Source organism: Oryzias melastigma, linkage group LG14 (genome assembly GCF_002922805.2).
Source record: "Oryzias melastigma strain HK-1 linkage group LG14, ASM292280v2, whole genome shotgun sequence".
NCBI lineage: Eukaryota > Metazoa > Chordata > Actinopteri > Beloniformes > Adrianichthyidae > Oryzias > Oryzias melastigma.
The window spans coordinates 9283295-9295703 of record NC_050525.1 but is presented as its reverse complement, the minus strand read 5'-3'; the positions used below and the strand labels follow the sequence as shown (position 1 = coordinate 9295703).

Sequence of the window (12409 nt, the reverse complement as noted above, 5' to 3'; positions counted from 1 at the left end):
TGCTTTAAAACAATTACACATTGGACACTTTTTAAAATTATTTTAGTGTTCGCTGTTTTTGATTTGGGGATTTTTAGCCCAAATCGTTAGTCAGGACAAAGCTGAGTTTCACTCTAATCATCTTTTCCTCTTTTTTCAGAATTATCTTTTCTCTATGATTATGTCATTTAGAGCAAAAATGTAACAAACGTTTTCTAGGACATAGTTTCTGCAGAGCGGCAGTAGTTCATTAGAAATTTGCCTCTGAATTGTGGGTGGGACTGTTGCCCTGGAGCAACCCCATCCCCTTTCCCCTTCCCTTTACTGAGAGGTCAGAGCAGAGAGCTTATGGCCTGCCCAGCGTATTTTCCACATCACAAATACAGTCTTTTTTAAACAGTTTTTATTCGTCAGCTCCTGATTCACAACGATTTGAATAAAGAGCTACTCAGAAAGGCAATTTTAGGCTTAATTGTCTTTAAATATGACCTCCATCAGCAGCAAAATATGAAATGTAAAAACATTGGAGGGTGTCTTTAGGAAGAGAGTTTTAATCATTAAAAATGTGGAAAAAATCACATTTCTGAAAGATTTTTGATAGGCAGAAGGGCAATTTGGTTTATAATTCTTCCACAAAAACAGAGAAGTTCTTTTTGTTTGTTCTATTCTATTTTGTTTTTTACAACACTGTTCTTAATTTTTGTAGACAAAGCATAAATACAAATACCTAATTTGGCAACAGGAACCTTAGTTATTTGTGCAAACCTGCTGTAGTTCCACAAAGCAACATTTAAAAGATACATTTTCTATCACCAATAAAACTGAGAGATAGATGGAGATGAGGCAGCAACTGTGAACACTCTTAGCACAAAAAGGGGGTCAAACAGAAAAAAAAATTCTCATATAATATGTTTTTGAAATAGGCCCATTTATTTTAACCTTCAAGGTTCATCAAGCTCAAGTTTCAAACCAATCATAAAGACTTCAGGTTAGTCCAATTCTTTTTTGTTTCACAGCAGGTCTCACTTCTGAACAGTGTCAAATCAAATTACTCTTCCTATTTACATGGCCGGAGACAAAAAAGGTGACATACATTTAACTAAGAGATGTTCACAGTAGATAGTTCCTAATTGTCATTTGCTATGTCCGAATTCCTCTCTAACTAGCAGAAACTACAGTGGAGGACTATCTAGTGCCCTGGATTTTAACAGGAATTCAAACACCTTGAAAAACTTTTTTTTTTAACAGCAAATATGACATCACAGATTTCATAAAATAAAAACTGAATAAATACAAGCATTTTACAAAGTCTATTTATGTATCTGATGATGAAAGTTTGTATGAATAACAAATTAAAATATGTTTTTTTCACAAAAAATGTTCAAACACAATACACTGTGGTCTACATTTGCCAAGATAGTGAGTGAGCCTCTATGCATAGTGGTTTTTCGCAGAGGCTTCTGGGAAATCTCTAAGGCATTAGATTTCAGAAGTGTTGATTCGGACAAGCCTAGAAAATAGTGAAAACACACTATAGTGCACTAAGTAGTGAAGAAATTTGGACACAACCATTGTCACCGACACATTTTAAAAATTGCTCTTTGGTCTGTGCAACACAAAATAACTGTTTGCTATGTTAAAATAATAACAAAATAAATAATACATAAAAAACGCATCATTTGTTTTAAGGGAATTATAATAAAGTTGTCTTGTGATAAAAAATGACATCAGTCATTTAAAAAAAGGCTGAGGTTATTTGCAGGTATTTACGTGCGACCAACACAAAAAAAGGATTTAAAATCATGTAGTCCTCGCGTAGTACATATGGCCAACTTGCACGTTGTATACAATTCCTGCACGCATTTTTAGGCTAAATGCGGATACCCAATATATTAATTGGATACCCAATTAATATATGTAAAAAAATGTTAAAACCTGAAAAAAATAATACAGGAATAATAAAGGAGTTCATATGTAACTTTAATGTTCTTCTTAATTCATGTTTTAAATATTTATTTCAGTGAGGTAAAAACTATAAAAAAAATGTAACTCTTTAACCCTTTGACGCCATGCAGAGATGTCACCAATGATTCCTAAAGAGCACACACCCTTTGACGTACCATAACTCTTTGACCGTTTATTGCGATTAAAGGGAATCAGCAGATTGTGATTCATGTTGGCTTTTCTCCTAGACGTGATTGGCTGATTCACGTTGATTGTGTAAGGACTTCAAAACCGTAATGTTTTGCACATCTGTATAAGGCACCTTTTTTCAGTTCAGAATGTGCTGGAATCATGTTGATTCTGTAAATAGTTAAAGAGTTATGGTAGTCGAAAGAATGTCAACATTGGAGCTAAAGCTCTGATGTTAAAGGCTGAACTACAAATTGACCAAACAAATGTATTAAACTTGTTAAATCTATTTACATACTTACAACTAATCTAAACCATTTCAATTAATGCTTATGGAGTTCGTGTCCTAACCAGAGGAGCGTCTACTCTTCTGAAAAAGCTTTGGAAGCGATGTTTGAGTAGGAATTTGTGTTTCTAATGGGGACTTTAGTGCTTTGAAAATGAGTTAGATCCCTCCAGGAATCATTTAGTCCAACGTGTCTCTTGCTTTGTGCACTTCAATAATGTTAAAGGACTTTCTCCAAATAAAGATTGACTTTCCATTAAGTTGCAGGCCTAAACAGTAAAAAAATACTCCCATATCATCATTCCTCCCCCATCAAATTGCACATTTGGCACAAAGCAAAGCAGCGCTGTACAGGCAATCCATTGGAAAGGCTGACACTCCCCACAGCGTGTTTCCACCGCTCCACACTCCAGTGATGGTGTCCTATAAACAGTTTCATCCTCTCCCGGCATTGAACCCATTTATCTGGAGCTCGCAGCTATTTGTCCATTGAAACCCATACCATAAAGCTCCCACCTGCTGTTTGTGTCAGTAATAGTGTTTAGAGGTAGGTTTTGCCCACTGATGCCTCCAAGGGTACGTGGGCACCCGTAGTCCACTGTAATTACAGGCCATCCCTAAAGCAGTTCCCCCTAAAAGTTCAGATTAAAAGCAAGATTTCATCAAAACACTTTGCAAAACCCAATAAACAAATGTAACAAATAGCACAAATAAATTATAAGGTTTCTAAAAACAGAAAAGAAGGGGCTGGGGTGGGGGGCATGTTAAGGAATTCCCTTTTTCTTCTTTTGGGGAAAATTCAGTTTAAACCTCCATCCGTGGGGAGCAGTAACTGGAAAATATATTGGTTTTTGTCTTGAATATTGTATTAGCTAATTTGAGAGAATGAATCAATCTGCTATTTATTGTCTGCTGCTTGTTCAAAAAGCAGCTATTTTACCAGCAAAGGTCTGCAAATATGATCACATCCCTCGCTGTTCTTCATTCTCTTTACTGGCTCCCAGTAAATTTTAGTAACCATTTTAAGCTAACTTTTTTATTTTTTATGCAAAAAAAAAAGAAGAAACAAACAAGCATAAAAACAATAGTGACTTGTTGAATTTTTGCTATTCCCAAACTGGCCACTAGATGGCAGCGTAGCGCGCAACTGTGTGGAGTAGATGCGCACCAGAAGAAGAATGAATCCTCTCGTTGAAATGCTACCAGCAGCTTAACAAATGTGCTGTCTCTATTCCATATCACAGGTTAGTACTAAGCACTTTATTGAAAAAGTAATATGCAAATGTTGAGTCTGACGATCTCGCAGACAAATTTGGTAAGAGTTAAAACATGTGTTTGCAAGGGAATGTATATATATAAAGAGTAAAGTGTGTTGAAGCTAACTCGCTAATGCTAGCGGTCAAGTATATTGGGAGTAGAGGATGCTTAAAGCTAGTTTGAACGGCACAGTTGTGCAAGGAGCAGTTATATTCTTTATTAAGCATTTCCCATTCACAGTAACATCTAATGGGGTCATATGTGTTGTTAAATATACATATTTTTTGGTTCAAAACCAGATACCAGAAATGTTATGGAGAAATTGCATTGAAATACATAGCAGTTTTGGAAAAGACTGAAGAAACAAAGCCAGTAACATTTATTTTTTGTAATAATTCATGCATATTTATATTCCATGTATTTGTCAAAGAAATTATAAATATTTTTGGCATTTAGATTTGACAACATTAAAACTTTGATTAAATACTGAGTTAAAATTATTTTATAAGAACATTGTGATCATTTGGTTCAGTGTACATTAAAAAAAAAGCACATTGAATATGGCTGTATAGTGCTGACAGAATCAGAGAAAGAATTCTGGAAGGACTGATTATTATTTAGAAAGATAATGAACAATTTGTTAAGGAATATTTGAGGTCATGTTATGGTTATGTGGACATTGGAGATGTTGATATTGTAAATTTTAGGAGAATAAATCCTCCAGTTGAAATGCTACCAGCATCTCAACTCATGTGTTGTGTTTCTTAGTGAAATCCTCTTAGAGGAGCAACACTTTCAAGAGGTAGGGGCGTGGCCTTCCACTAAGCTTAGTGAGAGTGGCTTCCATAGTAATGTTGACTACCACAAACTTTGACCAATCACTGCTTAATAATGACATCTGGCTCCAAGATGGCGACATCTGTGTTGCCAAAAAATAAATAAAAAAATAAATAAATAGAATTAATTTCATTTTGTTGAAGCCAGAAGTGAATCATTTGCTATGAGTGATGTCACTCTTTAAATTTGCACTACACAGTCTGTAATTTGTTTTTACTCATTAATTGACCTACTAAATTAATTCCCTTTGGTTACTATTTTATCTGCAGGATAGTCCTCGTGTTCACTGTTAATTAACTGCAACAAGGTAAGCTTTAGCATGTCAATAAAAGCTAATTATCTGGGGAAATTCCGATGTTCATCAAACAGGCCAGAGTAAAAGAGGCCTAAATATCCATACAAACATGTAAACAGCCTTTCAAAATATTGACACATCGCTTCATTTAATCACACCGAGAAAAAGAATTACTTCCTCCAAGGTCTGTTTTTTATAAGCCTGAATAGAAAATTCTGCATATTAACGTGACAGTTTAAGGATAAACGTAAGAATATTTTAACGTAAAAGTCTTCGTAAATATATTAAAATTTAAGTGAAAAGGCTTATTTAAAATACTTTACTATTTCAATGCTTTGCATTAAAAAAAACAAAAAAAGCTTTATTAGTAATGTTCTTTTTTACTCTTTAGTGACACTTTTTACTTTAATGTGTATTTTTAATGGATTTTGGTGCATTAACAACTAATATTTTTACTGATTTAATTTTTTTTATGAGCTTGTATTTTATTTTAAGATGAAATCCTTACTTTGCATATCCTATTTTAAACATGTTATGCTTTAGTTTTACTATTATTATTTTTTTTTCTTTGCTCTCCAGTTTTTAGGAATCGGGGTTATGACACTCCCATTACCCTGAGCTCTAATTTGTTGCTAAATCGGGAAAAGCAATTTGCTAAAGCAGCATGGTAACAAGTCAATCTGGCCCTAAATATGACATGAATAAAGATCACACACGCTGGCAACAATCTATGCAGCTTCATGTCAGGAAAATCTATTCATGTGGGTTTTCTTCTGATTTAAAAAAGTCGAAATGACAACGCACCATTTCAATATAAAAGCATCTACAAAACTTAGTTTGTAAAGCTCCTTATTTTCTATCAACACAAAGCTTTTTTATTAAATCCAGATCAAATGCAGAATGTTCTCAGTGGTCATTTTTAAACCCCTAAAGACTAATGGATGCTGCACAGGTCATACACTTCAAATACCAAATGGAACATCCTAGAATAAACTATGCTGACTTTTCCATAAAGCTGTAATATTAATGATTTTTGACTGATTTGAAGCTTTGGGCCGTTTGGTTCATGTCTGCTGCCCACACGCCTCAGTGCGGAGAACCCAGACAAACATCTGGTATCATTATGTAAAGAACTTTAAAGCCACTTTCAGGGATTGGAGAGGTCATGCTTGAACAGATGCAGCATGTTCCTACGCTACAAAACACCATTTTCTAAGAAGTAAAATTATCATAATTTTTTATTTATTCGTTTAATGGAAACTGAATGAAAACATGGCTAGGTCAGGAGACTCCAAACATGCTTTTTTCCTTTTAAATTTAATGACCAAAATGCTCTAAAATGCAAGAAGTCAATGTGGAAATCCCCCCACACACAAACAATATCATAGATGCTACATAAGAAGCAATATGCTTCAAACAGCCAGACACTTTCCTATCTTGTGGCTTCTCTGGGAAATATGTTTGTTCAGCAACATTTCTTTAATATGCATAATTTACCTTAAGCATGGTACTCTCCCTAATTGAGCATGCACACGGCAGCACATTAATTCAGCGAATTAAATAATTAAATGAGGGTACAAGTCACAGCAAAGGAGACACATGGACTTCAAAAATGGATGATGAAATTGCATTTTGATTGTGTTTAATTAGTGCAGTCCTACATTTTGGGGAAGAGCGGAAAACTGAACAAGTCAGCACAGGAAACTGCAACGACGGATTTTAGCAAATTTCACAGTTCACTGTCCATGCAAATATGCATATGTATATGTTGAGGAGTGCAAAAGCCCCTGGGTGTGTATAAAAATTCCATCTGACTGGCTTTATTTTGATTGTGCAAAGCACTGGTAACTCTGCGCACAACCGTATCCATTCACAGACTAACTGAACTGCAGTTGGAAGTCTACAGGACTCCCACCTTGTAGTAAAGAAAATGTATTTTCTTTATGTTTTGTTGTCCATTTTGTTCAACTTTTTGTTCATATTTAGGCAGCTAATTGATTTTATTTTTATCATAAACTTAATTCCATAAATAATGACAGTTTTCCAATTTGGATATAAGAGGCTTCCACTTTTTTACCGTATTTTCTGGCACTCCAAACTATAAGACGCATTAAGCAAGACAAAAGACTCAGAGATAAGTCCGTCAGTCAGACTTTATTAGCTATGTTCACTGTAAATCTAGAACTTGTTTGTAACATGGTACCCGTTAGCCACGTTAGAAGTATTCACAATACTTGTGACTCCAACCTTTTTAGCAACATGTAAAAAAAAAAAGACTGATCCTGCTAAAACAAAGGTTACTGTGATTAAGTTAACTCCAAACCATATTAGTTGCAAGAAAAAGAAAAAAGAAAAACAGTTAAACTAGGGATGTCCTAATCAGGTTTTTTTGGGCCCGATCCAATTCCAAGTCATTGGATTGTGTGCATTTGCAGATACCGAGTCCCAAGCTGATACTTTTGTAACACATTTAAAACATGAACAAATTAAATAAACATATTTGTGCTGTCCCTTAATTATATTTCATTAACCTTCTTTTATCATTAAAAACTTAAATAGAACACTTCTTTGAAGTAGTTTTAATAAACAAGTAGAATAGAGTACATATAAACTAGGAAAAAAATAACTATTTTCTTGTTATATAAGTGAGAATTGGTTTAGAAAGTTTGGTTACTTTAGCTTTGATATCTTTAGAGCTATTGAACATTTTTAAACAAATTTGACTCCTGTACTCATTAAATATTCCTAAAAATGAATTATGACTTTTTTTTAGCATGAATTTGATTATGAGTGTTCATTACTAGCTGATATCATTAGAACCATTTATTAGTTTTTAATTTTTTTAGATTATGTGATTCTTTTTTTTAACCTCTTAAGACACCACATTTTCAGTTTTATTACCACAGTAGTTAATTTTCTGAACTTTTATTTCTGTCAGAGAAATAAAATTTGCATATCAAAGAACAGCTCGGGTCCTAAGGAGTTAAATCACAGCGCTAGCATTTAGCTGCTGTGTAACTGTCTGCTTGCTAAACATTAAAAAGAAACAAAAACTCTGTCTTTTTCTGTTGAAATGCATTTTATAGGTTGTTGTTTACATTAAGACAAACCAATAGAGACACTTGCTGTTAGTTTAAAGCATTTTTAAAAGAGTTGTTGATCCCGCAAGTCTGAATCTGTGATCATATTGCTAGCTTGACTGAATTGTTTTTGTTGGCCTCCTGCTCGAGCTGCTGCCGTATTCTGCTGCGATTTACGGCAACAACATTTTACTCATGGCATGCAGACATCTAGTGGAGTATTTATCTGGAATATCAAGCTTGTAAATGAAATATCCAATACTGATCAGGGGACAACATTCGATATTGATCGAGTCATCAATCACGTGATCGAGCCCGATTTCAATCATGTGATTGGATCGAGACGTCCCTAACTCAAATGTCAACACGTTAGTACATTTACAATAACACCCAAGTTTGTTTGCAACATGTAAAAAGAAGACTGATACCTCTTAAACAAACATTAGTGTGATTTTTCCAACTCCAAACCTTGTTAGCAACATGTGAAAAAAAAAAACACAGTCCGACACTGCTACACGTTGTCTACAATAGCGCATTTAAAATAATTCCCAATCTTTTTTACAACGCAAAAGAAAACAGACTGATACTGCTAAAACATGCGTTACTGTGACTATGTTAACTCCCAACCTTGTTTGTAACCATAGACTGTACATAGAGAGAACTGGACTGATCATCCCCTCCTCCCTCATGTTCCGAATAGGAAGAACCCGCTGGTCCCAGAAAGCCAAAATCCCAAAGATTTCTATTGAAAAATAAACAGCTATTACTGAGTCACTCTGTTTGTCAGATTATTCATTCTTGCCTTGGTATCTCTTTTTTAACATGTTCTTGCATTTTATTTAAATGTTTTTTTTTTTTATAGATTTTCTTTATCGCAAGTTTTCAAGTTATAAAGTGACCAATAAGATGCCTTAATAAGAGCATGTAGTACGCGCTGGCCCCACCTCAAACGTTTAAAGTGTTTGACTGACAGATTGTTGGACCAATCAGTGCCTACTAATATCGCCTGGTCCCAAAATGGCAAAATCTGTATGGTGGAAAAATGACTTTATTTAATTGACTTCATTTAGTTGGAACCTGCGGTAAGGTGACATTACAGCCTTGTTTTGTCCAACTCTTATTTATGTCAATGTTAGTAACACATGAAAAACTGACACTGCTACACGTTAGCCGCATTAGCACACTAACTATAACACCCAACCTTGTTTGAAAAACCTAGAAAAAAAGATTGATAACACTAAAACCAAAGTTACTGTGACTATAACTCCCAACCTTGTCGGTAACGTAAAGAGAAACACAGTCTAACGCCGCTACATGTTAACCACATTAGCATATTTACAGTAACACTGTGACTTGTGGTTCAAATGGAACCAACCAAAAACACAACTGCCAGACAAAAGCACTTTTTTCGACTAAAGAAACATTAATACCACTTTTTATTATCGTTAGTAAACATACAGATTCTATTGACCGGCTTAATCTGAACAAAGTAGCTTTCATTTCTAACATAGTGAAGATCTTTTAGAATAAAAAGCTAATGGCTTTTAAGTTGATGTTAAGTCTTTCATACAAAAACGACTCGTGTTCTTTTTACTTCCTGTTCCGGGTCAACTTCCATTTGAAGTGTTCAGACTAAAATCTGTCTAAAAACTAAATTAATTGAAAAATTGTTGTAAAAAAAAAAAAAAACAACCATGGCCTCAAAGAAGAATCTGACAACAGCTGAATTTGAGAACCTTGAAAAATTACTCAAAGACTTGGCTCTTCAAGTGTGACAATGTGACAATCATCAATATTCAACAGAATCTTCACTAAAGCTAGTTTCACATTACACTAATTAAATGTATCATGTATTGGGTCTACAAAATTTATGATTATAATGTCATGTATGAATACTGTATCTGAAAATCTCTTTTACATTTTTTATTTCCAATCAAATGATGAACTAATCAATATAAGTTTGATATATCTATGTACATCATTTGTCTTCTTTGTACTTTTTTTGTTTAAAAATGCTTGAAAAAAAAAAATCCAAATTTACAAGGAATTTTCAACAAGACCTTGATCTAGTTTTTAGTGCCCCATTAATTGTAATAATTAAAGCATCATGATACAGTAAATAAACCTGTTGACTCCTTCAAAGGTGGTTATGCAAGAGTGTTTTATGATGCATGCTCTTTATTGATCAAAGACTTTTCTCCCAGTCAAAGTCAAAAGTTTGATGAAACAGACCAGAAGACAATTACAAAAATGGAAAGCTGTGACTCACCTGGCCTTTTTTCGTTTCGACCTTTTCGACCCCCGCATAGTCGAACTTTGGATATCAGGACCAGGATCTGTTTCTGGCACAGGGACTTGTTGCTCTTAGGACAGGGCTTGCGCTTGTTGGCTACCGGTCGGTTTGCCTGATCGTCCTTGACCGCCCGTTTCTGTCTGATGAGAGAGCTGGCGAGAGCTGCCATCTTCCCCCCCTCTCACTTTTGGGGAGGGGGGTTGTCTTCCTGCCCTGTACTTCTGTTGCTCTTTTGGCTTTAAAATTCTCCACAAAAAAAGAAAAAAATCTACTATGGCCCAGAGCTTTGGCAGAAGCTCCCACGGGGGAGATCAGGATACTAAGTGGGTTAACAGGGAAGAGTTTAGCTTGATGGCTTCCTTTGAGAGGGAGGATCTGGGAGAGATGCGAGTTCACATGTAGTCCACTTTAAAAACCTCAACTCTTGCTAAAAATAAAAATCTAGCCGTAACAGAGTGCAGGGAAACGCACCACAGTCACATTTTCAGGTGTAAACTAAAACCAAGGTTAGAACAGTTGACTTTTCAAAGATGAAAACAAATATCTCTAACCCTCTTCTCCACTCATCTTTCACATCCAAATCTGCTTTACCAGCTTAAAATATTGTATTGCAAAATAGCTGTCCTACTTTAACATTAAAAAGCAGCAAAACAAGCTCAAAAAATGTTACATATAAAAACACTTTTAGTGACAAAAAGGGAAACCATCGCGAATGCTAGGAAGCTCTTAAAAGCACAAGAAAAATCAAATTGTTTGTCACCATTTTGGCAGTCCACGGAGGTCCAACTTTGCCTCCCATTTAAAAGCTGCAGCATGGAATAATGAGCCCGGAGTCTGAGGGGTAATCCAGCGGAGTTAGATCCAGAGGTGGCACAGGCAGGACGCTCACTGTCTTTGACAGAAGAGAGCCGGGAACAGAGTGGAGACATGGACTCGGACGGACAGAGATTCCTCCTCTGCCTCGGGATGCTCCTTTCCCACAGTCCTCACCAAACCCACCTCCCTTTTCCTCCGCCTCCCCCCTCCGCCGCCTCCTCCTCCTCCCATCCAAAGTCAGCGAGCGCTTGAGAGTCTGTGTGTGTGTGAATTCCAGCAGCTACCATCAGTAGAGGTGACATTCATGAGAAAGAGAGAGACAGGGGGAGAGAGACAGCAGTGGAGGGTGGGGGTGGTGGTGGGGGGATGAGAATAAGCTTGGCTGGGGGAGAGATGAAAATATGGGAGGGAGAAAGAGTCAAAGACGGGAACAGCCACTTCGCTACGACTACAATTTTGTTATTTTATGGAAACGTCCTCCTTAAAAAAAAAAAAAGGCTCAATCATTTTAACCGCTCGACTGAAACTGAAGGGTGGGAGGGGGTCAAGTGCATATTGTGACTTCCCTGTCAGCATCACTGATGGGTTCCCTGTGAACATGGACTGGTGTGGGATCTTACCAAGTAGAGTAAAAAAAACAAAAAACACATGTACTGTGCTTTGTTTTCATTCACTCACAAGGATAAGATTTTTTCAGGACCCACTCTGATAGAAATGATGTTTTTGTGGCTTATTCGTGATTAACGGAGGACAAATATATTAAAAGAGCAAAACTAAGCTGAAAATTGCATTTCAGAGTATTTCTTCTGTCAAATCAATGTGAATCGGGAGCAGACAAAAAATGCTGTTGGAAAAAGAGCTTATTTGTGATGTAGAAAAGATATGCATTGAAGATTAGATCTATGTACGTTTTTGTTTTCCTCGTCTGGATTAAAACTGTACTGCTGGATAGCTCCAATATTGCTTTCCTTTTTGTTGGACTGATAATGTTAGCTTGGGGGTGCGAATAGGGTTGGGCACCGATTAGGTTTTATTCCGTTCTGGTGCCAAATGGTTCTTTTGTTTTGGTTTTGGTTCCTATTTGGTGCCAATTTTGATACTTAAGTAATTAAAATAATGCCTACATCATCCCAAATCAACAGATTTTTATTCCCAAGTTGTCACATATTGACACATTGCTAAGACCTCCGTGTCAAAAATGGACTTTTTGGGTTTTGTGTTTTTTTTGTCATGTCTCTGTGACTCTGTGACTGAGTTTGAAGGCTGTCCCGCATTAACCCAAGACGGGGGAAAAATAGGATACCTTTTTTATTATTGTCTCAATAAAAATATGAAAATCATCACAGTTCAGGAGACCCAAGCAGGCTGCCCCTGCTCCCCGCAGTGTCTCTCTCTCTCTGCCGGCATGTAGAGCGAGTGAGCGAAAACCTCCA

At 36.0% G+C, this 12409-nt stretch overlaps 1 protein-coding gene across 1 annotated transcript in view; it reads right to left on the bottom strand.

The window, feature by feature from the left end:
* The window catches only part of fgf11b (fibroblast growth factor 11b), a 48354-nt gene extending 37093 nt beyond the window's left edge, over positions 1-11261 (bottom strand). Inside the window, exon 1 of the mRNA XM_024266427.2 lies at positions 10137-11261. Within this exon, the coding sequence (XP_024122195.1) occupies positions 10137-10329 (193 nt within the window). The 5' untranslated portion in view covers positions 10330-11261. The remainder of the gene's footprint in view (positions 1-10136) is intronic.
* Between the last annotated feature and the right edge of the window lie 1148 nt (positions 11262-12409).